At 42.5% G+C, this 26,529-nt stretch overlaps 1 protein-coding gene across 4 annotated transcripts in view; it reads right to left on the bottom strand.

Moving 5' to 3' along the window:
* Positions 1-26,529, bottom strand: part of PDE7B (phosphodiesterase 7B) — a 317,941-nt gene that overhangs the window by 69,525 nt on the left and 221,887 nt on the right. For 3 of the 4 annotated variants that reach the window (XM_019479635.2, XM_019479634.2, XM_019479630.2), the window contains one exon: positions 16,642-16,725. The exons of the other annotated variant lie outside the window; for it this stretch is intronic. In XM_019479635.2, the coding sequence (XP_019335180.1) occupies positions 16,642-16,725 (84 nt within the window). The remainder of the gene's footprint in view (positions 1-16,641; positions 16,726-26,529) is intronic. 4 annotated transcript variants of the gene reach the window in all.

The following is a 26,529-nucleotide window of genomic DNA, read 5'->3' as shown; positions in this document are numbered from 1 at the left end:
CAAGTCTGCTCCGACGCGTGCTAATTAGCATGTCAGAGCAGACATCCAGCACTTATATAGGTGCCCAAGGTGTCTATGCAGGTTTCTTTACACTTAAACCACAGTTATAGGTGAAAATCTGTATGGAGACAAAAATATTGACATTATAAAGCTGCAAAGGGGAATGTGGGACAGGATCTGGCAAGTGTATGCGGTTCTGAAATGAACCTAAAATACAAATAAGCAGGGCTTTTGTTTTATACCCTTAAAACATCAGATGGGATTTGTGATGATCCTTATTTAATTGCTCTTGTGCCTTCTGGATGTTTTTCTGTTTATCCACAAGAGCAGCATCTGTATTACCCTTAGGGGTATACATCAACATATCCTACTGAAGTTTTACCTAGAACAATTGGTGAAAAAATCTCTGCTACAGACAGGACATATTTATGTACAAGGCTACATACAGATGTTTCATAGTTGGTAGGGTTGGAAGGGACTTAAGCAGATCATCTAGTCCGACCCTCTGTCATGGGCAGGAAACCCAGCTAGGTGGCTGTCTAGCCTCCTTTTGAAGACCCCAGGGTAGGGGCAAGCACCACTTCCCTTGGAAGTTGGTTCCAGCTCCTAGCCACCCTGACAGCGAAGTAGTGCCTCCTGATATCTAGCCTGAATCTACTCTCAGTCAACTTATCACCACTGTTCCTTGTTACCCCCGGTAGTGCTCGGGGGAACAGGGACTTTCCCATAGCCTGCTGGTCCCCCTTGGCAAGTTTATAGGTGGCCACCAGATCCCCTCTCAGCCTTCTCTTGTGGAGGCTGAACAGGTTCAGGTCCTGTAACCTCCTCATAGGGCCTGCCCTGCTGCCCCCTATCATGTGGGTGGCCTTCCTCTGGACCCTCTCAATGCTGTCTACATCTCTCCTGAAGTGTGGCGCCCAGAACTGGATGCAGTACTCCAACTGTGGCCTGACCAATGTCGTATAGAGGGGGAGGATCACTTCCTTGGACCTGCTCGTGATGCATCTTTGGATGCATGACAAAGTGTGGTTAGCCTTCCTGACCGTGTCCTCACATTGGCGGCCCATGTTCATCTTGGAATCAATAGTGACTCCAAGATCCTTCTCTGCCTCTGTGCTGACGAGAAGGGAGTTCCCCAGCCTGTAGGTATGCTGCTGGTTCTTCCTCCCCAGGTGCAACACCTTGCACTTGTCCGTATTGAAACCCCTCCTATTCTCATCCGCCCACCTCTGTAACCTGTTGAGATCTAGTTGTAGTCTGTCCCTCTCTTCTAGCGTGCCCACTTCTCCCCACATCTTAGTGTCATCTGCGAACTTGAACAAGGTGCTTTTCACTCCCTCGTCCAAATTGCTGATGAAGATGTTGAACAGTGCAGGCCCGAGGCCCGAGCCCTGGGGGACCCCACTGCCCACATCTCTTCAGGTTGAAAATGACCCATCTACCACCACTCTCTGGGTGCAGTCCTCTACCCAATTTGCGACCCATCTGACTGTGTAGGCATTGACACCACAGACGCCTAATTTTTTAATGAGGATAGGGTGAGAGACCGTGTCGAAGGCCTTCCTAAAGTCCAGGAAGACTACATCCACCACGACACCTGTGTCCGAGGCTTTTGTGACCTGGTCGTAGAAGGCCACCAGGTTGGTCTGACATTCATCTCTAATGAACCCATGTTGATTGCCCCTAGCATAAACTCCCCTGCTGGCCCCTTGTAGATGTGGTCCTGGATAATTTTCTCAAAGAGCTTCTCCAGGACTGAGTTAAGACTAACGGGTCTATCGTTTTCTGGGTCCTCTTTCCTCCCTTTTTTTTCATTTCCACTGGAAGAAATGTATGGTAGAAACAGTCTGGGAGCTGAACTGTATGTACATTCCTCCTGCCTTATGGCTGGAGAACTTCACAGGCAAGCTCTCCAGCCAAGGGGCAACAGAGGACTGCTTCCCGGGGCACCTCTACCCTTAGGGGAGCCCATTACTTAACAGCCTACCTTCTCTCTTGTAAGTGGCAGGTTTTCAGGTGGCAGGTGCTGAAAAGCATCAGCTGCCTCAGACAGCCAGGGAGGGTTCCTGCCCGGGGAAAATGTCCCATCCTGCCAATCGGCATTCTCCCATGGTGGAAGCCCTTATGGTTTTCCCCACAGAAGAATAGCTTATAGCACCTTCAACTCCTCAAAGCTGACCATGAGGAGTACAGAGAGAAGGGGGCCCACTCACCTGTCTGCAGCAGGGATATGGAAACCTGCCTTGTCCTGTGCTCCTTTGGGATGACCCAGAACATTGTGGAATGAGGCAGGGACATTTTGCTGTGGTGGCAAGGCTCTTGAGCCTGCTTTGCTCTACTCTGCTCTAAGTCAGCTGGTCAGTGTGGGTGGCAAAAGGAAGCTGGAGAGGTCGGGAGCCAGGAGACAGGCTTCTAGGGAAAGCTTCTTCATGCCAAGTACTCAGCCCCTCTAGCTTTCCCTTGAAACTCTTTCACTAATCTGAGTGTGAGGGTGGTGACTTAAAAGCTGGTGGCAGGGAGCAGGACTCTAGGAAGGTCTCCGCAATCCAACTTTTTTCAGCTTTAAGAGTCTCTGAGCCCTGTTTCCAGCTTCTGGCTTTTACATCACCAACCTACAACTCAGCTTGGCAGCACAGGTAGCAAGGGGAAGCTGGAGGGAGTTGGCAAAGCCCCCTGCCTTTTTCTAAACCAGGGGACTGCCTGGTTTGAGGAAGAGTCAGGGAAAGGTGGCTGTTGCTCTGCTCACCTTCTGGGCTATGGGTTGAGGGGAGCAGCTGTCCCTTGTGCCAGACTTTCTCCTGGTCCCCAGGGGACCAGAGTTAAGCTAGGGAAAAGTGTATAGACATTTAGTCTCCTGGAAGCGATTTAACTTTGGTTATTGCTGAGTTATTTTTCTCCCCTAATAGCCATTTTTGCTCCAGGAAGAAAAGCCTAAGTGTCTGTACACTTTTGTTTTCTATTTGGTGAATGACAATTCTCCTGGTAGAAACTGAATGTCTGTGGGTGGCCTAAATCACACACACTCTTCTGGTGGAGCAGCAACCTGAACTCTGATCTTTCAGCTCCAAAAATACAGACTCTTTGAGTAAAGAAGATGCTTTCAGGTCCCTTATCCATTTTGTGGGGCCATTATTAAAGATCATCATCAACTAGATATGCAAAAATGTATATTAATGTTGGATGCTGGGGAGTAGTTGGATGATGGTGAGTAGCTGAATACTGCAAGTGGCCTTTAAGAGGTTAATATGTCATGAGGAACCACTGGTTTCCTCTGTCAAAGCAAAGTTTTACTGGCAGCACAGAAGAGAAAGGAGTCACACAAATCATCTCTCCTTTACATGATTTGCCACTCCGTACACCCCACCCTCTGTTATTTCAGTGAAATGAGGTTTCCTGTACTGTGAACTACTGAAAGTTTTCTATCAGATTTCTCCATTTTCTATTGTCGTGTGTGCGCTTATTTTCCTAAAGATACTGAAAAGATATCTATATCATTAAATGCAATCTGTAAAACACAACTTGGACACCTACAACTTATACTGCTATTCTCCTACAAACCTCCCTCCCATTGTTTGTTATATAGACATATTTGGTTCATTTTCCACTATTCAAATGAGTGCCTGAAGAATCAGAAATGTAAGGGTTGTGGTGGAGAGAGGAAAGGAGATATTTCTAGCAGCCTGGCAGAAGGCAGATAGGCAGCAGTGAGCTAGCAAACTGAGAGGACACAACTGGACTCCATCCCCTGTAAATTTTGGTGATAACTTCCTGCAATGGTTGCCAGCCTGACACCTGACAAGTCTTTGGTGTGTAGATTCAAAGTAAATTTTATTAGTTGAATAGGGCAAATTGGTCCTTGCTCTTGTAAATTCCTCCAGTGTGGACAGGGCCTCTGCCAAACTGTAGCATGTACTGGAGCTTAGATTTACAGCTGTCCTACTCAAGTCCTGTTTGGAGCACTGCACCACATTGCTCAGTTGTCCAAATTCTCCCCTCACATGGGACTTCCCTGGTTCCTGAATTTCATTCAGAATCCACATCTATCAGTTATAAAACCTTTGCTTTTATCTGTACATCTCACAATATTTTTTCATTAAAAATTGCAAAAATCTTCTGAGAAAACGTGCTCAGATTCTCTTTGAAATGTCTATGATGTTAACTGAACAGAAGTCTTACAGAGATTATTAGAAGCTTTGGTACAATATAAACAGCAAGCACTTTGGGCAAAAAAATCTAATTTGTTATGCATTTTGTAGGCTGCCTGGGATAAGAGGGCCTAATTTGCTGTGACTATTATAAAATAAATTAAACAATCATAACAGTACACAAAATATTAACACAATGGAGTTACAGCTGAGTCATTAATTAGCAGCAAAGAATTTATTTGGCTTTCTCGTCTTGCTGAATATTAATGTAGAGATCACAATGGACTTAAAGTTACTTGTAAACATGAACAAATACTTTTGTTTTGCTTTTTTTTCTTCTCTATGGACTGACATCTATGCATGATGTTTAGATTTTGAGCTTGCTCCAGCTGCTATTGGCCACAGAAGTCTCATATGTATTTCAAATTTTTTTAGATTTGATTGAATGAGCATGATTCTTAAAATCAGTCAAGAGAGTGTGAAGAAGTAAGTAGGACACTGAGGTGAAGAGTGAAAGATCAGAAGAACTGGTACATCTTAGAAAATGATATATTTTCCTTTTTGGTACCATTTAGGCTAAGATATCCCAGATATTAGTCTTAGAAAATTGAGTCTTGCACACCATCTGGATACAGTTTAACTTGTTTTATTTATCAAAGTAATATGAAGCAAGTGCTTTACAGGAGCCTAGCTACAGTGCATGTGATCATATCCTTGTCTGGCTAATTTAATTGCTCTGTGAAAACATTTTGGTAATTTGTCACTTTACTGTGCCAAGTAGTGTCCTCGCTCACATAAAACATGCTGTTGGTGACAGTGACTGTTGGCAACAGTTCAGCCTAGAAGCTATAAAATTCCCATAAAACTCTTGACTTTATTGACAAAAATTAAGTGCATATAAAGAATGACTGTATCTCCTGGGGGTATCTGAATGGACCTACAGAACTAAATGCTAGCGATGGAGATGTGAGAATAACCTATCTGTCAGATGAACCTGGAAGAATGGGTTGCCAGGTTATGTTGAATTAAAGTAGTTTATGCAGTGATTCTCAACCCTGCAGCCACAGCACTCTGGGGTGTTGCAAGAGCCTTCCCAGGGTGCCATGGTGCCCAGCTTCTGTGCCAGGAAGTAAGCAATTGCTCCTCCTCCTGTCAGGGGACTCAAAGTCCCATGGACAAGACAAATCCATGGTTGCTCCCTGGCTTTTGGCAGCCCCTGCGTACCCAGCATGCACGTGGGCAGGCAGATGCGGGGCCACACATTGCAGTCTGGCTCACTCCTCTCACTGCCTCTCATATTTCCAGGGCTGATGGGAAGGGCTGTTAGTCCATGTGACTGCAGATGCTGCCATGCAACTCATCAGAGAAGCAGTCTTGGTGGCAGAGGCCATACTTTACCCCTCAGACCAGGTGGAAAAAGTGGGGCACAATGGGATGAGGTCCTGTGCCCATCAGCCTCACTTAGATTCTCACTCAGTGGTTCTCAACCAGGGTGCTGCTAAATCCCAGTATGTTGTGTGGGGTGCCTTGAGGCTGAAAAAGTTGAGAACCCCTGGGTTAATGGAATCACAGACCATCCAAGGAAGAAGAGTAGATTTAAAGGCAGACTTAGACATTTTCTCTTGATTTTTTTTGTTTTTTGTTTTTTTTTTTTCCAGCCCTCATTAGGAACCAGACTTGGCTGGTCAGCAAAATCATCTTCATGCTAATAGGTCTAATTTAGCTTCCCATATGCTATTATGAAAGGGTGTGGTGCATACCAGGACATTCATTTTGCCAATAGTGTTTTATCTTTTGAATACAAAATCTTTACATTGCCCTTTCAGTCTTGTCTGTATAGCCACATACTCAGGATCTTTCATTTAAATCTGCATATGTTCTATACTTGATTACAGCTTTGTGACAGGAAATGTACCCCCCTCCTTATTCCCCTTGAGGAAAATCAACATAACCTGTAATAACAGCAAACCCAACTTTCATTCATCATCTTAATGATTCTCTCTCCCTGCTCTATCTTTTTCTTAAGTCATTCGGAAAGTGTCCTCAATGTTATCGTCAGTACACCCTTTCCCTTTTCTAAGCACAGAACAGAAGGTCAGGTGACAAAAGGAACAACTCACCATTCCTGTATTAAAGAGACACTGTCAGGTGAATTTAAGTTTAGTACCTATATTAAAACAAGATTACAAAGCCTATAGAGTTTATATGATGGTATAAGTATTAACATTGTTTTTAAACATTTTCACTAGCCTTATAAACAAGGAATTAATACATTCCAAGTTCACAAGCCAGACTACAGTATTTTGCTAGTGCATAAAAACACACATGCAAGTAAATTTAACATACCAGCTTCCATTTTTTCAAGATGAATGAAGTGCAAAAGCTAAACAAATGGCAGAAATGATCGTAAGTAGAATTTCTTTTCCAGCTATGTCATTTCACGCTGTAGGTAAGAATGTTTTCAATAGGTTTTTAAATTTTGAATTTTCCTTTAAGACAGAAGAGAAGCAAACTGATGTTCAATGATAGGGAGAATTTTGTAGCAAAAATGGAAAGTTACTGGAAAATAGAACTGTTTTTGCACTAAGACAATATTATGGAATCCCACTTCATCTTGCATGAATAGAAGGCTCAGAGCAAGACAACAGACTGACTGGTTTGGGAAAAGTCCTTCAGCAGCAGCAGCCCTAATAAAGCCAGGAAGCTATGTATGCCTTTCAAGAACCTGTTGGAGATACCTCTGTGTAGGGATTTCTCTGTAGTGAAATCTCAGAGAGATGGAGAGAACCTCAGTAAGTTATTAAACCCTTTTGGTTTAATAAGAATTCAGAAGTTTGCATGTGTATTTCAGCCCATTTAGTCTGGGTAGTCCATTACTTCCTTGAACACAAGGCTTCTAGCACTCCCCGTTTAATCTAGCCTCTCTTATGGTCTTGAAGCACTTCTTCTCCCAGCCAAAGAAAATAAAACAAAGTTAACTAAATGTTATTAAACCTCAAAAAATGTTTGGGTTCAGGTTACTGGAGCTTCAGGTTGAAGGTTGAGGTTGGCTTTTATTTTATCTGGAGGTGCGCCCTAACCAAGTCATAGAGCTGTTTAAAAGCCAAACCTGGAGCTCCATCAGAATTTTACAAATGTGCTTTCTCTTTAAGATGGGATAATTGAAAACCACAAATATAATCATCCCCAAATTTGGGATGTCTTGAGAGCCAGACTGTATAACTAGGAATCCACATCGCATTTTAGCAAACCTGATAATACTTTGTATTCTTCAGCACCTTTCACCTGTAAATCTAGAAGTGTTTTTTAAATACTCATTAAGCTTGCAGAATGCTTGTGAGGCAGGCAAAGATAAACCTTATTAAATGCCTATAAAGGCATCTTTTTATGTACTGGCAAACTGAGGCACAGATAAGTGAACTACATGCCCAAAGTCACACAACACATGGATAGTAAAGGCAGAAGGAGAAGCCAAGGGCCCTGAATCTCATTGTCTATTACTGATGGTGGTTCATCAAAGCTAGCTTCATTCACTAGTAATGATAAATTGTTGGACTAACCCTCTGTGGGTGTATCTACATGTGCAACTAATGCAAAGCAATAAACTCCAGAGTTTATTGCTGTTTGAATGTGTGCCCTGGAATGCAGCTTGTTGAACCAGGTTGGAGCAGCCTCAGTTGGCAGGGAGCCTGGGGGGTTAGCCTGCCAGCCTGGAGCAGCTCCCTTCAGCTTAACATGCTGCATAGAGGCAGTCCCCACACTGAGTATTAACATTGTTTTTAAACATTTTCACTAGCCTTATAAACAAGGAATTAATACATCGCCATAAGTACACTTATGCCGCAGCCAGTTGGGGCAGCATCTACATGTGTGCTGCTGAGGAGTTTTTTACTCTGCAGCAGGATGTATTTACAAGTACTATCCAGTTGCAGAGTAAATTAGTTTACTCTAGCTTAATAGGGGCACACGTGTTTACTGTAGCCTAACAGGGGTGCATGTGTAGACACCAAGATGTTTTCTGTGCAGCTAATTAATTTACTGCACAGTAAACATCTGTGTAGCTGCACCCTGTTTGCACAAAAATGTCAGGTTCTTTGGCTGGTAAATACCCATGTCTGTCTCAAACCCGGAGTTCCTCAAAATAAGTGATATTCAGACCTTGCAGATGCTTTCCAATCCCACTGTTTCAGTGGTGCAAGGAATTCCCTCATTTTTAATTAATGCAGCCAAGAAATGTACCATATCAGTCACAGACACAGCACATCATAGGATAATAAAGCCTATTTTAATCACCATATATGAGTCACTGGAAGAATCTGGTTCGGTGACTCATTGAGCAATTTAGGCAATCAGTAAATTAAATTACTGCTGCCTTACTACTAAAGTTTTCTGTTTCTCAAGCCTAAACTGTGCTTTGCTAAAAGGAAAATTGGAGGAAGATGATTCCTGCTGCAGAAGTACTTAAAACTCCAAATGATTACATTGCACAATATTCACATTATCTCTGCTTCTGTCTGCGGATAGTATGGAAGTTCAATGAGCTTGTGCAAAGCAAAATGCCAGCAAACTGCCATCATGAAATTAGCCTGAGTTAGTTTCAGATATAAGATTTCACTTCAAATTTCAGTCAAGTTTTCCAAAGATTGTGAGGTTTGGATTTAGATTCAATGCTCTCTATACACATTTTATTCTTCTGTGCCACAGCATTAGAGCCCTCCTCGTCCCCCTCCCCCCCTTATTCTATTATTTTGCTTGTATAGGATTTTGAGGGAATTTATGTTTCTAAATTTTAACTGTCAACTTCCACCTCCTTTTAAGTCACTTACTTCTACATCACAAAAAAAAAAAAGAAAAAAAAAGAAAACAGCTTTGACATTCGTTCTTACGCTCTCCATTTCCCTTGAAGTTATGGTTTGATCATAGTTTGTGTCAAGGGGAAACTCCTTCTGTTTCTCATATTTAGCTCCCTGCAACAGAACACTCTACTCTCTACTTTTAGTCTTTGTTCCATTTGCAAACTGAACTCAGTGTTTCACTATAGGTACCTGAGTTAATTTGAAACTCAATTCAGCTGTTCACATCACTGGATTAATCATGGAAAGGGGCATATCGCAAGCCAAGTAGACAGCAGGAGTACTTGGCAAGATACTTAAGCAGACAATTGCTTGGGTCCCAAGAACTAGCAATGAGTATGGGACTGCAAGCCCACCAACCCTTGCCATAGCCCCCACAGTGATGATGACACAAGGAAGAGTTGCTACTCAGTACCTTATGAAGTTCTGGATTGGATTTATTGCTTTGCTGTCTACAATTAAGTACATTCCCATGGTATCAGAGATCTTCAGAAGTTGTGGAGGTCCAGTAGTTTGAGAAAAGAACCTCAACATGCCATGGCAGAATACAGGAATATAGCCAGGCTGGTGGTATGAAATAATCTGATTAAATACTGTGTCATCATTTATGATCAATTTTGGCTTCCACAAATCAGCTTACAAAACCAAAAATCATTAGTGTAGTTACAGATCAAGAGTGGTCGGTACACACATTAAAAAAGTCTGAGGTGGAATTGATCTAAGCTAGATAGTTTTCTGAAAGCAGCGTAGTTTAGATCAGTAGTGAACAGAACACAGAAGGCACAGACAGAAATTACATTTGTCACATGATTGATCCCTTGAAAACACTCTACAGCTGTGCCCTAATAGAAGCGCATGGCTGCAGAGCAATCCAGTTGCATGAAGAATTAACCCTCATTGTATGATACTTCAGATGAAGGCAAAGTGGACTGCTTTCCTTACTTTGTGCCTGCTCCAGTGGCTGGGCTGCTGCAGCCTAGCTCTGTCCCTGGTGCTGTCTCAGGATTTGGGGGATGGAGGGGGAGAAGGGTGGGGAGGGAGCTCAGGCTGGTGTTTGCCCAGCCTGCACTGGAGTGGGGGTGCGTGGATTGCAGCTGGGCAAACACCAGCCCAAGCTTGCTCCCCTCTTACCTCCCAACCTGAGACAGCACCAGAGCTGGGAGAGGCAGGGGTGTGGTTAGTGGAAGAGGCTGCCAACACACAGCCTCTCTCTCTGGATCAACTCCAAATTGGAACTCTATCTCCCTACCGACCCAACAGATGTTAGCTCTTGGGTCAGGAGGGTGGATCGGTCTAACTCATGGTGCCTTCTGTGAAGCGCCATGAGTTAAATTAGACAACTGCACTTCTGTCTCTGCCTACATTTGTGCTTTGGTGGGGGGAGCAAATTTTAGATTGGGTTCTGCTATTTTTAAACCAGGCTGTGTGTGTCAATCTTCTGTTCTATTAAGGGTATAGACCAGCTCCGAGTGCTGAACTTCTGTTCTGTTACAGGCATGGACCAATTTCTTATCACTTATACTGGTACAGGTGTAATGTCTGTACCTGGTTGAGAAGCTTAAGTCTCTATACCAGTTTCTGGGCACAAAAATAACAAAATGAACACTGAAATCTTACCTCTCCCCCAGGTAGGAAAGCAAGGGAATACATGCAGAATCCTGATGAATCTTTAGCAGCTTGGGACTGTCAAAGTCAAGCCGCACACACCAACAGACATAGACTAGAGGAATGTTTAGGTGTCATCACAGATTTCCGCTCAAATAGTAGGCAGATAATTTTACTCTAGGTGGTTTTTACTAAGCTTTTATAAGTTCTGTTATCAGAGTACAGGCAGTTTCCCTTTCTAGATAGACCAGGGGTGGGCAAAATATGGCCCAGGGGCCAGATGCAGCCTGCCAGGCCATTCTATTTGGCCTGCAGGGCCCCTAAAAATGTAGAAAATGAATATTAATTTGCCCTGAGCTGCCTGTCATGTGGCCCTCGATGGCTTGCTGAAACTCAGTAAGCGGCCCTCTGCCCAAAATAATTGCCCACACTTGAGATAGACTTTACAACTGTATTAATCATACATTAACTTTTGTGCCAGAATCCAGAAAAAAAACCCAGAAGTTATGGATAACCTGTTTATTAAACCATAACTGGCCATATAAGGTGAAAAAAATCAATTGGAAAAACAGAACCTATAAGCATCTCAAAAACATAATATTTAAATTTTAAAAATCTGAAATGAAATAGCAATGCCCTAAAATATTTGTTTTAAGAAAATTTCAAGTGTTTGTTTAAAAGTAACCCTTAACTTTTTCACTTTCCTATGAGATGGGAAATGTAAGTCCCATTTCTCTGAACCGGTGGGAGTTACATCTTGAACAAATGTTTCTCATGTTCTTCTTTATAGATGTTGAATATATTTTCCAGGAAAGTCTGCTCTCTATAGTCTTCTCTGCTAATCCCTCTCCTGTGCTCTTCAATCATGTTTTAGAGCTAAACCTTCTCATTGTTGGTAATATCTACAAAAACAAACACTACATGATGCCACTACATTATGGTAATATTACTCCTGAGACTTCCCATAGGAATTTTGCACTATTGATGTTAGTTTCTGTTGTTTTTAAGGAGAAGTTCAGTAACCAGGGCTTTGCTTGTATACATAGCATGTATTAGAGAGACAGACCCAACTATGTAGGTATAGATGGGGATAATATCAAATTCTGTTTATATCTTGGCAGTATATGTGTGTACCCAGTTCTGGTACTGTCTGCTCATCAAGGTTCCCTCTAAGGTGTGCACGCTTGTGGATGCGCACAAGTAAAAGGCTGGCCATGCACAACATTTTTTAGTCCGTGCACCCACTGGGATAGGAGCTGGGCTGCAGCATGGGACACTTGCATGATGGTAAGTTCCTCTGAGAGGCAAGGAGGAGGCGGAGGCAGAGGCAGGAGCCTGGCATGGGCTCCATGGGCTCCAGGGAAATGCTCCATTCCCCCACTTCACCTCGGGGAGCAAGGAGGCATGTGGCATTAGGGCTGGGGAGTGGAGCACTTCCCCGGAGCCTGCGGACCAGCTCCCAGGAGCTAGGAGAGCCTCACTCGGGGCAGGCAGTGGCTCCTCCCTGAGGTGAGGCAAGGCAGGGATAGAGGCTGGGGGGATAGTGTAGGCTCCGCCAGCTCCAATCCCTAGCCCTGATGCCACGTGCCTCCTTGTTCCCTTAGGCAAAGCAGGGGAGTGGGAGCAGTGTCCCGGAGTCTGCAGAGTGCTCCCTACCCCTGAAGCCCCCCAGCTCTGAAGCCCCGAAGCCCCCCAGCCTGGAAGCCTCCTAGCCCCCCAGCCCCAGGCCCCAGCCCCCACTGTCTGCCCCGAGTGAGGAGTGAGGAGCTTACCTTCGGTAAGTGTCCCATGCCGCACTGAAGTGGCGCACTCACGGACTGAAGCAGCGTGCTCATGGACCGCTACTCCTGAGGGAACATTGCTGCTCATATGCATACAGGACAGCAAATATGTCACTGTAATCCCTATTTGCAACATCAGTGATCTAGTGCTAGGCGATTTCACGTTACTTGGGACTTTAAAATAACATGGTTGCATCACCCCCTAAGAAAAAGACAGTAAATACGCACATATTTGAAAATATGGCGAGTCTGCTACTTTTCCCCATGTAGAGAGGGAAATACGTCTTTTTCCAACCTAAATGACTCATTTCAGATTCAAGGGGGGAAAAAAGAAGTCCCTGGGAGGGAGAACACAGTGACTCAGCATCTGAACTGAAATGTAAAAACGACAGCTGGCTCACAGCCACCCCATAAATGAGCAAGGTGACCACTCTGTAGTTGAACGTGCAGTATACAAAAAGGTAGATGATTTTTCCTTAAGATCCTGGGGGATAACTGTTCTTCTGGCATGGTTTTAGTACCTGCTGAGGTGTTGGGGCTTAAAGCCCACTTTATGGAAATGGAAGGCTCCCCCCTAGCTTGTTTCTGCAGCCATATGGCTGAAGGCAGGTGAAACTTGGGGGCATTTGAACCCCAAGCCTCCGGGCTTGGGCCTGCACATAGGATGCCTGCCAAAAGACGTTGGAGATATCTGAAGCCTCTGGTGGGGATGGAGGATGTTTGCTGGTTGTAGGGCCACTTATGGTTCTGGACTGACTCATGGATTTGGATTTAATTTGGCTTGGAACACAACAAATGTCTTTAAAAAAACAGTATATAAAAAGGTAGCTCTTAAGTCACAGATGGCAGCTACATACACAACAAGTATCTTGTTCCAAAACTGATCAAATGCCCAGTGGTTTATAGTACCTCTCTCTCCAATGATCTCCCCCAGCCAAACCAAAAACAGCAGGCACACCTGACAGATCTTCCCAAATTGGAAGAATGGATCAGTAAGATTCAATTAGAAGGAAAAAGAAAGAGCCTGATCTCCAACAGAAAAGCTGAAGTGGTTAAGGCAGGGGTGTCAAAGGCCTGGCCTGGCCTGTGGAGCCCTATCATCTGACCACCGGTGCTGCTCCTGGGTCTCAGAGCTGACCAACATGCAGTACATACTGGATTGGCCCTGTGTGCAGGGCCTGGGACCTGTGGTGCACCTGGCACCTGCCCCAGCTGGTCTGGGAACTGTACCTTGTGCAGCCTGGGTCCCAGACCAGCCCTTCATGGGCCCTTCAATCCCAGACTGTCTGGAGCCTGTGCTGAGTGCACTGGATCTGACATGCAGAGGGGAGAGGGTGCTGTGAGCTCAACTCAGCCCCTTGGACTAGCCCTGGGCCACTCATTTGGTCCGCAGGATCAGATGAGTTTGAAGCCCTGCTTTAAGGAATGTTTGACAGAAATACAAACTAAACAAATACTTTTGACAACAAAAGTCAAATAACTGACGCCATGTTCAACCTGAATACTTAGTCACTTCTGCCACTCTGAATGAAAGCTGGAATTTCTTAGCAGCTGAGTCCACCTGGTGTTCTTGCAAGTTGATTTATAAGTGGGGACAAGTGAACTGATTCTGATTTAAACATAATTCCAATTAAAATGTTGAGAAAGATGTTTTGGTCTCTTACATATTTTTTGACATGGATAAGTATGTCCCTGCTCTACTGGTGTCTTCTTGTACCCCTAAATTTGGCTCTTCCTTACTTTTCTGCAAGGAAATTAGCTCATTTTGAGCTACATGCTCTGCAAATAAACAGTTTCTGATAGCCCAGCTGGCTTCTTTAAGGCTAGCCTGGATATCCCAATACCACTGAAGTTAAGAGTATAACTCATTCCTCCAGGCTGGATTTCAAATTCTTCCTATTCCTTCCCAGTACCTTGCTGCTAGTGATACTTGATTCAAGTTCTGTTCTCCGCAAACCATATCTTATGATATTGCACCAGTCTCAGATGTAGATCTGGACAACACTTTTCAATTGCATATTTTATTCACTGACAAAACAGGTTAAGTGATGCTGTTTATCAATTTGTCTTGATTAGTCAAATAATTTCAGTCAATAAAAGAATTGAAACAAAAACCATTCAAAACAGTTGAAACATTAATAGTGTAGCTGCTGCTGTTGCCTTTGTTGTGGGGGGGTTACAAAATGGCTGCTGCCCCAGTTGGCAACTGGCCACGCCATCACTGTCAGCAGCAGCTGCTGCTGCCCCATGCGCTACCGATGAAGCTGCCGTTGCTCTGCCGCTGGTGAAATGTTCCATTTTTACCATGTTCTAAACAATACATTTTACATTTTTATTTTAAAATTATGTTTTGTTTTTTGAAATGTACCCACACATTATGTTTAAAAAAAAAAAAAGTTAAAAAAACCCAAAACTGAAATACTGTGTCAAATGAATTCCTAAGTGTACTTTTTATTATTGGCAGACAAGGTTCCTTGGGTGAATTTGATATCTTTTATTAGACCAACCTAATTATTATTGTTTTTTTCTAGTTTATTGGAACAACACCCCCCGCCCTCCCATGATTTCAGGTTGACCTCACACACAAGTTTTTTCAATTTTTTTTGGTTGGTCAGCAAACTGGAAAATCAATTTTTCATGGAGCTCTATGCAATTGGTCTCATGCTCTGGCTGGCCTAGGCAACTTGCTTGATTCATCTCATCCCCTATAACTCCTTAGCTCAGAGTTTCATGGAGCTCCGACCCTGATGTGTAAGATTTGACAGCAGATGGCGTGGGCTAACAGAAGAGGAGGTGGAAGGTTGATGTAGATGATAACTCCAATATTAAAAGCCAGACTGTAGTACTCTGCCAGCTTCCAGGACCATCAATACACCAGAGCTCTAAGTCTTCTCCCCACCCACCCCCCACACCTTTCTGTTCCCTCCCCCTCTTCATGACCCCACTCCAGGACTTCCCTTTCTAAGCCTTCCCTTCCTCCATTTCTTAGTAGTTATGTAAAGAGTTATACAAACAAGATTTAAAATGCTGGTTTGATAATTGCTTTTTAATGAAAAATGTAATCACCAGAAGATTAAAACTGTAATCATGAAGCAGCTGTTGGAGTCCCAGTCTATTCTGATGAAGACTGTTAATAACTTTTTGATTCAATGGTAACATTGAATGTAGGAGGATATGCCAATGCCTACCTAAATCTGAATGCTGGAGTTAATATTTTATTCTGTTTGAATGTCAGTGCCAGCCAAATCATTGAGTGATTGCTTATTTTTAATTATCTTTATATACTAGGTAAGCAGAGTGCAATAACTTTAAATTCTGGACACCAGCACAGATAGCAATAAAGGGAAGGGAAAGATCTCTATGCAGACCTTGTATAGACTAGGATAATTTATTAGGGGAAAAAGAACCATGAACATTTATTTTTTAAACTTGTCATTCATTATTTTCAGCAGAGACAAAATAACTTTAAGTTAATACTATCCTTTAACAGATGTTCACCATAGACTATATCCAAAATACACTGTCAACAGGAAGACACCACTGGCCTTTGGACTGGGTTGTAACCTTGTGCAAAATAATGTCACTGTAAGCCACTAGCCTGTGTGTGTTGTGTGTCTTTTCTGTGCCAAATCCAAAACAGTGCATGTCTGTTACAGCTACAGAGATCGACTCGGGTGCATCTGTACGTGCATTAATGTGCTTTTCCTAACACGCATTAAATTTAGTACCTCCAATGTGAGGTACTAAATAAATGCGCATTAGGCTGCCCTAATGCACAGTACCAATAGCACAACTTTTTAAAGTGACTCTTAATGTGCAGTAGCCTGTTTTAATGCTCATTAGTGTAATTGCTTGGTTTTTTACATGATGCTTTAATGCGCAGTAAAAGAGGCTACTGCATATTGAAGTGCACGTGTAGACATGCCCTCCTTAGCTCAAACCATAGAGGTTCATGCGAGGTTCATGCCTTTAACTTTGGAGGTTCCTCAGTCTAATCCTGGATATTGGGCAAGATGGCACTCATCACACCATACCGTATTTACTTGACAAGCTAAGCAGTGGAAACAATGAACCTGTAATCAAAACACTGGCAAGTGCTGGTTGTGAACAACAGGTGGCTGTAAGAGGGAAAGCTGGGCTGTAAGTAGGTGTATCAAATGAGATGCGATGATTGTTGAGTCACACACTTTCAATACCCATTTTGTTTCTGACAAGTTTCTCTTTAGGGAAGTAGGTTGGGTGAGGTGATGTACTTACTGTTGAGAAGACGGAAGTCTATAAATGGGTAGGAGCCACGGCGCTCAGAGAGAACCCCTGTCTGACCTCTCACCCGTGCATCTCCTGCAAAAAACCAAAACCCCCAGGGATGTTAGAGATGTTGCTGCCCTTTCATCTTGTCCAATCCATTCAATATCAGTGGTATCTGCCCTGAAAACCAAGTTTCAAATGCTATCTTCCATGGCTTCCCTGTTGAACTTGGCAGAACAGAAGGGATCAAACTCTGACATGATTAAACACAAGAAAAAATGTATCCATCCTGAAAAGATTTATCTATCCTATTAAGCAGCTGCTCAGTCAATGAGCAAACACTTATAACCTCAGGACTACAGCAAAAGTCTAATTTCTTATCCCAACTGTGCAATTAGGTATATGGGTGTTATTTCACTGCTAAGCATATGCTCAGTATTGTGTAAGACTCATTGTTCAGCATTCTGCTACAAAGAGAATACTGTCAACCCCATATGTTCAGAAATCACAAGGCAAACCTCCCAAAATCACGAAACGGCTTTAAAAATCATGGGATGTTTAAAAAAATAACAAATATTGGTTTCTTTTTGAGCCTTCCTCAGGTGAAGTTATCAAGCCTTTTTCTTAAGCCACTAAAGCTACAAATTATAAACCATTAATCAAGAGGCAAGGTCTTTTTTATGATACCATTTACTGGACCAACTGTATAGTTGGGAGGGCTGTTGGACAAAGTTTCAGGAATCAGGTGCCCTTCCTCAGAAGGGTCCCTGAAGGCCTTACCTGGACCAGATAAAGCCTTCTTGGACATTTCCTGGACCATCATGGCTACATCAACACTCCAATCCACTCCACTACTTTGTTATAAATGAAAAATTTGATCTTCAGAAATTAGCATTGCCTTCAGAATCCCAGGGATGATATCTTATTATGTTGGAATAAGACCGATTTTGGTTATGACCGATTTCAGGTTATATTTTTTTAGTTTTGCTGCTAGTTCTACCTTTATCCTTCTTCTACAGAAAACTAGTTGTATTGCAGGAGACTTATCAATACTACCTCCCAGGAGTGCTCACACTGTAGGAGTCACCGAGCTTGAAAAAATATATATTTTTAAAGAGTTATTTTTAAGGGATATCTCTGGTTGGCATGAGTTTAAAACCTGAAGACCCTGACTGTTAATTTCTATCACTCATGCTTAAAACCAAGACTTCTTAGAGCACCAAAAGGTGTTCCTGGTGAGACAGTTATTTTTTCCATGTAATATTCTCTGAAAATGTTAGAGAAGTCCTTGACAGAACTGTCAAGTGGAAAGTTTTAGTAGGAGGAAAATTGAGGAAGGGAGTCCCTAGAGGTATGAGAGCAGCAGAAGATAGCGTTCTGAGCAAATGAGAATGTTCCAAGTTCAGCCTCTTTAGGCTACAAATTGGAACCTACCTTATTTGTTTGTGCTTTTATTTACTTATGGTTGCTTGTTATTTTATTTTATTTTATTTTACTGGTCTCAATAGCAGAGGAAGATTACGTGTGTACCTTCTGGTACAGCTTAATTAGGATCACAGCTTGCTACTCAGAGGACAAGGACACATGAAGAAATTACCATGAGGTAAAAGAAGGCATGGATTTACCATGCATCAGCCATTGCAGGGTAAGTGTACTGTGTGCATGCTCTTACTCTGCAAGAGTTGAAAATTAAATTTGTGGCAGACTATCCCTCCTTGACTGAGGAGTAGGCAACTGTGGTTTAATTTTCCTCTAATACAGGGTAAAAATATGGACATGAGGAGCTACTTCAGAGCAATAGATGCACATAAAATCCTGCCCCCTCCCTTCTCTCCTTTTTACCATGAAGTAACTACCATATTTACCAAAACCCAAAATGACTCTGAATTTAAGACAATTCCCCAATAATTAATTCTAAACATCACATTTTAAAATTATTAAAAAAAAATGTTTCCATGTCTAGAATCTAATTTTTGGAGGGTCCCCCCACCACTTAAATTTGTTCCCTCCTCCCACTGTGGCAGGGGGACAGGTGGTGGTAAGGTAGGTGGCAGGGAGTGAAGGCCCACTTCTTGCCTCCTGCCCCCCTCCCATTTGCCCCCCCTAGTTACCTGCCCCCCAGCACTGTCTGCATGTCCCATGCCTGACCCCACAGTTCCTGTACCCCCTGTGGCCTGCCCTCCCTATCTGCACCCCTTCAACCTGCCCTCACTCTCTTGCATTGAGTAAATATGGTAGTTTTATTTTCATGTACCCTTACTAGTGCTATTTTATTCCACAAGTATTCCCATTGGAATCTATGGGATGATTCACAAAGTTAAAGTAAGGATGGCAGAATGTGGCCCATATCATATACGCCAAATAAATGTGTACTTCTCACTAATGTAAGGAACAATAACACCGAGGAACGGTTCCTGCCCTGGGCTTTTATTTTTCTTGGTAGTCCAATGATATAAAAAATAACCATGAAGAGACTGATACACCTGTCACGGTGACCAACGAAACAAACAGCCTATAACAGAGCAGTGTAAAACAGATTTGAGAAATCTGAAGATAAAAACTAATTGGAAAGCAAATAAGTTTCATCTTAGCATTCTGAAAGAAAAAGCAAATGATGTTGCATATCTAGTAGCAAGGATTTTCTATAAATCTATGAAACAAGATATTAGTGGAAAACAATAAATACCTATATATAAAGGGGAAAGTGGATCTATACCACTACCGGCCCATTCGTTTGATCTTAATAGTATGGAAAGCTTTTGAACAAATTTTAAAGGCAAGAATGATTAAAGACATTGTGCTAAATGGCAAATGGAATATAATACAAATGGATTTATCAAAGGTAGTTCATACCAAATGAACCTGCTATTGCAATAGCTTTGGTAAGATAACTGATTTTCTTAACAAGAAAAATGTGTTAGATTAATATATATGGGATTATTTAGGAACTTTTTCCTTTAGGTCAAAACAGAGGGGTATTGCTATCTTTTGCAGTGTGGGATGTAGATTTTTTCCTAGGATTCTCTGAATAAATTAACTCATTATTTCCCTTTCTTTGCAGTAGCAAGGTATTAGCAGTTCACTTGTCTCCCCTGTTTTTACCTAGGGTAGGTTGTAGGGTGTTCTTGGCGTTTCTGGTTTTCGGCCTTATAGGTGTGGGCAGGGGTTTGAAATGGTGATTTTTGGTTTGAAGTGGCAATGCTTAGGTAAATAGCTAGCTACCTGTGAACACACGGCATTGGACTTCATGGCCCAATCATTTATTCCTATGACTTCAGTAACAGCATTTACCATAAGAGTGCCACATACTTGAGCATGCAGACATAACAGTTACATCAGTGATTCTCAATCAGGTGCCATGGCACTGTGGGGTGCCTTGGGATCCTTTCAAGGGGTGTCACACAATATTAGCACTGCTAGGTGTGCAAACATAATTCACAAGATAAACTCAGAGATGTCAAACCAGTTGTGGTCTTTCTGAGGTCTTTACAACAGAAGAATTTGCATTCATACTTTTCTGTAGTCAATTAGTGGAGGTTAAAAGGTAGCATTTTTTAGGGGTACTTTGCATTTAAAAAGGTAACCACTAAATTACATGTCAGGAGCTCATGCGTGGCCCTGAGTGGTAGTTCCCACTCCTCTTTCAAAGCTGTTAAATGTAAGTTTGACCATAGCCCTAGTCAGTCACAGGCTATGAGCTACCAACAGTATGTGAAAAAGTCAAAGACAATCCTTAGATGTATCAAGATATTTCTAGCTGATACAGAGAAATATTAATGCAATTGCACAAGACACTGATGAAACTTCATGTGTGTTCAGTTCTGGTCATCCATATTCAAGACAGATTAGTGAAACAAGTGTAGAGTGTGAGCAACTCTATTAGAATGACCAGGGTAATAAATGTATGCTCACCAGAGCATACCAGAAAATCACGTTTCTGAAACACTCTTCCAATGGAAGTAGAAAGGGCAACTCCCCTCCAACAAGTCTTAAAATGGGGCTTGATAACTTTGAGTCTGTTATGAAATGCAATTGCCTACAATATTGGAAGACCAAATTTGATCACCCACAAGGTCTTTGCTAGACCTATGCCCTTTCCCCTGCAAAACAGGCCTGGAGTTTAAGTACAAAACATGATGATCTGGATCTAAATCATCAGTGAATTGTTGCCGATTCCTGTTGACTGCCATGAGTCTTTTGTGGTGTTATTTCGCGGCTGTGAGTGAACCCAAGAGGTTGTTGAATTCTTCCTCTTGAGTAGCTCTGCAAGAAATCCATGTGCAGAATCAATCTGTGTCCACTCTCGCTTTGAGAAGCCATGGAGTGTATCTGAACCCAATATTTCCAGGGACTATTAGAAAAGGCTAGAGTGACTCAAACCTGTCATCTGGCTCCAACTCATGAATAAGTCCCTTAATTGTCAGCTTCTACCTCACTGCTCACCACTTGTCTTGGGGGAAGATTGATGAGAACATTGTGGTGGTCTAACTCCAACAGGATCTGACATCCTTTGTTGTTCCTTAGATCACTTTTTCCCCCCAACAAGACTGCCAAGGAAGGGGGGAGAAGTCTGCCAGCACAGTAAGTTAGGTGTAGGTGTACACCAGAGCACATACCTTTTAGTTTTCTAGGGGGAAATACTGTTTAAAGCAAACCACTGGATTGTACATTTTCCCTTTAGTCGTTGTCAAATCTTTCATCAATACACTAGACCTTTAAATCTCTCAGCACCTGCTGTGTTAGTTATAAAGTTGTGCACAGTGATGTGTTTGCCTGCTGGGGTTTCTGAGAATGCAGCAGGGGAGGGGAATAGACTGTCTGTACATGTATACATTTCAAATTGCTGTCTACACCCCTGTTGTCCCCAGATCAGGAGTCCTATCACACTTAATTTTTGTGAAGAGAAGGGATGCTGCAAAATGTTTTCCTTCGTTCTCTTGCATAAGCTTTCATCTATTTGCTTTTAACCTTAAAACAATAGTTCTTTACAATCAACACAATTAGCCTGTTCCATTTAAAACCCCTTTATGTAGAGAATGGAAGAATTCTATGGCAACAGCACAGGAAATTTTGACAGCTGAGAGTCATATCATTACTCCATCCTCATTGTGTGCTGAAGTGAAACAAACAAGGTGGGGGAAACAGAAAGGGTTGTTTCTCTTTTGCTTCTTCAGGCTGAAGACATAACATAACACACTGGAATGTTTAATTTTACAAACACATATAGAGCAGCACTTTTGTCAGAGCCAAGTACTGGAGGCAGCCACTAGGCCTCCCAAGGGAGACATTTCCTGAGTGAATCTGTTGCCCACTTGGCATCCTGCTTTTTTTCTGTTTAATAAAAGCCTGTGCTAGGTAATAGGAGTTTATGTGGCTTATTATGTAACTGTCAGCAAGGGAGGAGATTCTAATGTTTATGACAATTTACTGTTGCTGGAACATCAGCTAGAGACAAGAACCAGCATCTGGATGCAATCATGATGTCAAGGTCTTTTCAAGGTGGGGGAAAGGGCAAGAAAAATATTAAGCAGCAGTTACTGAGCTGCTACAGCATCTTGAGTAAAGCAGCAGGAGAAATATTTCTTCTCCAAAAGCTGCTGTTTGAAATGGTGTGGGATTAAATTTCCCAGTGTAGGCAACACAAATTAGCAAAGAGAACATGATTGTAGCTGTGACACAATGACAAGGCTACAGCAATCATTGGGATGTGCTACTGAAATATGTATTCTCTTTAATATGCAGCTCTGTTTGATAGTTCATGGACACTACATCTCACAGGATGTTAAAAGTGTTTATCCTACTCGGATTTTCTATGACTGCCGCCCAAGCATTTTCTGTCTTTTTAAAACTACCTGGCTTAGGTTCTTACACTGCTGCCCATCGCTGTAGCCTCTGGGGGCCGTCCATGAAAAACTCATTCATAATCAGGAAGTCCCTAGTGGACTCCTTGAAGTTTGTGGCTCTTCTACTTTTTTGAAGTACACAAAGGGTTGGGTTTTCTGAGGAAAGATGGGTTGGTTTGAATGTTGGTGGAAAAGTTTTCTAAAAGGTTTTTTGATGAGAAGCACAATCTTCAAAACCAGGACTTAAAACAGAGAAGCATTTTTTTTTTTTATCTTAAATTTTTTCCATTGCAGTTGCCATGGTGATGACCACTATTTCCCTTATCATTTATTTGGAAAATGTTCACGACAACAGAACTCGAACAAAGCTCCTCTTATATTAGGCCATGGCAATCCCAACATTCTTCTGCAGCTGTGAAGCTTGGGTGACCTACAGGGCTCATCTGAAAAGCCTGGACCGTCATTGCCAGCGCTACCCCTGGAAGATCTTTGGCATAAAGTTGGAGGATCATTGCACGAATGCCAGTGTCCTCACTGCTACTAACACTCCTAGTATGAAAGCATTGATTCTTCAACACCAGTGGCGGTAGACAGGGCTCTGTGTGTGGATGCCTGATGTACGTTTACCAAAACAACTGCTATACTCCCAACTCTGCCAAGGATAAAGGACATGCAGGGGCCAGAGGAAATGCTTCAAAGACATTTGCAAGGTGAACATTAAGAAGTGTGGATACCACAAATGGGGGAAGACTAGCCTGGGACAGGGCTACATGGAGATGCCTTATGAGAAAAGGTACATCTTACTTTGGGGAAAACCAGCTCACCCTGGAGGCAGAAAAATGACAGAAACAGAAGAAAAGGAAATAAGGATGAGAAATCCATGGTCTGACCCTCCCTTTAACCACCACCGGTGGTACTTGCCAGAGAATCTGCAGCTCTAGGATAGGCTTTCTTAGCCATCAACGGACTCATTTACAACCCTTTACTAGACCCGTGGGAGTGATCATCCCCAACCGTGGGCGACTGCTGCCACTACCGCCACTGATAATTGCCTGCAATGGTGCCCTTAGGTTTATAAAGATGGGGATGTCTATACTGCCTCCTACAGCAGTAACAGCACTAGGGAGTATTTCACTGAAAGCCAGCAGTGCTCCACTGCAAAAAAATGTAATGCAGTTGCTCTTAGAACAGCACTGCGTTTCTGCCAATAAACACACCCAAAACACAGAGCTAACTGTGCACAGCCAGAGCTACACTGCATTGTATTTTTTTCATGTCTAGCAACCTGCAGGCATAAAACAGGTACGCTGTGCTTCCCCGCAGCACTCTTAAGCATGGTCAGGAGATGGTGCCCACATGCCTAGTAGAGCTCTATATGCTGAAGATATGGGATTGGCTCTAGTCCCCAGTAGGGTAGATGGGAGATCCATCCAACTCAAACCATTTTTGTAAATGGAATTCTTAAGGTACATAAACATTTCAGTGCTTGGAGTTTTCTACTACTACTACTCAGCTTTCAAGTAGCCCTTGTTATCCAAATTCTTGTACATTTTCCTTTAAAACTGTTGTAGTAAGGAGGGTGAGTACTTACAGGCCCACTTTAAAGACAGGATGACTGAGGTAACAGAAATAATGTAGTTTGGGGACATTGAAAAGCACATTGTATTAGGAACCAGATCTTTAGCTGTACTTCACTCTATTCACTGAATCATGTTCCCTCTGAACAGTAAAGGAAGCAAGCTCATTATCACTCAGCAACAGTAATTATAATATTAAATGTTGATGTTTGGTTTCCTTAAAAGTAACCGGCTGGTTAAGGTTTTCAGCTTTTGTCTGCCTGTTTTTGCAAAGAAAAAAATTTTTCAATTTAAATTGGGGATTTCCAGTGGGAATTTAAATTTCAAGTGAAAAATTTCTACAAGCTCAGTAGAAATCAGTGCTTTGAAACTTAATTATCCAAAACATGATTCCATACTTTACATTATATTGAACAGTCCTTAAGATGTTAGAAACCTTAACTGGGGGCTAGGGATTGTTGGTGTAATGTCCACAATGGTGTTCAAATCGCTGAGGCTGCAGTGTATCGATGTTTTGGAACCATTTTAGTGCTACTAGCTCTGGGACAATTATCATTTGTTTTACATACATACAGACAAATATGTTGACACATTTGCTGCATCTCTGTATTCATACACATAAAATGTGTATTGTACAGGTTCATACAATATGCATCATATCCTCATTATTCACAGCCAAAACTCAGCATTTTCCTTTATACTTATAATTGTAAATAATAGCTGTGGTGTCTCAGGTACTATTAGATAGTAAATGTTGACATTTTAATTACCTGTACCCTCCTTCAGAGAATATATATTTAAATAAGCATGTATGTAAACAAAGAATCACATAGTACAGTGCCAGAGAATGCCAGTATAGTAACATGGATAAGTGAGCTAGATAGCTTGTCTCTACAGATTTGAAATTTTGAGAAATGAAGAGACTGCCAGCAAGAGCTATCAACTTTTTCAGCCAATAGCTTTCATGTATAAAATGAAAGGAATATAAGCCTCAATAACTAGCAGCACAGGAGACTAATGGAAAGTTATTGAACAAAAAGCAGGAGGTAAGTCTTGGAGAAACGGTTCCAAAAACAGCACAGGGACTTTTATACTTGCGCTATTATGAATACAGAAAAAATCATCTCAGAGCACTTTTATGTCTAAAGGGACTAGCTTAAGCAGCAAGCTCCAATCTGCCAAATACCAAGCTTCAGCTATATTACAACCAAGGCTGGAAAAATTTACCAGACACTGGCTAGCTGGAGGGCTAAAACTGATAGCTAGAGATGGATATAAGAGTTGGGGCAGGAAGAAGGAAAAGCAGCAATGTGGTATGGGGACAGTGTCCTGTTGGGACACTCTGAGAACCAGCTGCTAACAGGAGGCATTGTCTGAGGATCTGTTCTAGGATCTAGGTCCTGCATACTGCTGGGGACCTCCACGTTTGGAGATATTTTCTGGCTGGGAAAGCCTCTTCTAGCTGCTGCAAGAAACTTCTGTCTCCTACTCCCCAGAATCAGTTGTATAACTGAGGTGTTTATAACCAAGGGGTTGACTGGGTAACAGCCCCAGACACCACCTTTATTAGGGGTAGGGGCACAAAAGCAGTCATTGCAGTTGTCATGGCAGGATCCGGCGCTGCACAGATGGCCCAAGCATGGAGCTGTGCTGCTATGCCTCTGCCCAGAATCTCCTGCTGGTTGTAAAAGTCATGGAGTGAGGTGGGGAGAGATGCCTCTGTTACTCTACTTCAGTGGTTCTTGGCATTTTTAGACCCGAGGCACCCCTGGATAGTTTTGAGGCGCCTGTTGGAAACAGCCAACTCTTAGTTTTCACTCTCTTTTTGACTACAGAAAAATAATACAGCAGTTTTTCTGTTGCAAAGAACTCAGAAAGACCATAACAGGGCAGAATATTTTTTTCCAACTTCCAATTCCTGTTTGAAATCTCTGGGTTTTTTCACGGGACTCCTGTTTGCAAACCTAGCAGTGCTAACATGGTGTGACATCCCATGGCTATGGGATGTCACACCACACTGTGGCACCCTGGTTGAGAATCACTGCTTTACTTCTACTCCTCCTTTCCTTGTTTGCTGGTGATTTTAGAAAAGAAAATGGAGGCACAGTGTTTGCATTTCCACTGTTCATATTTTTGCAGGGGGAGCAGAAGCAGCAACAGCAGCATGCGACTGACTATATAGAGCTCTGAATAGCAGCATTGTGACTGCCCCTAAATCTGCTGCCACTCAGCAAAACCTGATTCAGAAAAAAGGGGCATCTTAACTCTGCAGACTCAGGAAAACCATTTTTGCGATGAGTTATATTTAGTTTATATGCCAATGATTATTGTGCAACTTCAAGAGCTTAAAATCTTTCACCAGCTGGAGTTGGGGGGGAGGGGAGGGGTTATGCCTGCTTCTAAAGCACTCAGCATGGACAACTTTTGGATGCGTTGCTTGTTAAACTAAACTGCCCTAATATATGGCAAGTCTTGCA

This window comes from Alligator mississippiensis, chromosome 1, assembly GCF_030867095.1.
Source record: "Alligator mississippiensis isolate rAllMis1 chromosome 1, rAllMis1, whole genome shotgun sequence".
NCBI classification, from domain to species: domain Eukaryota; kingdom Metazoa; phylum Chordata; order Crocodylia; family Alligatoridae; genus Alligator; species Alligator mississippiensis.
The sequence above is the reverse complement of the archived record's forward strand: the minus strand, read 5'-3'. Positions and strand labels throughout refer to the sequence as shown.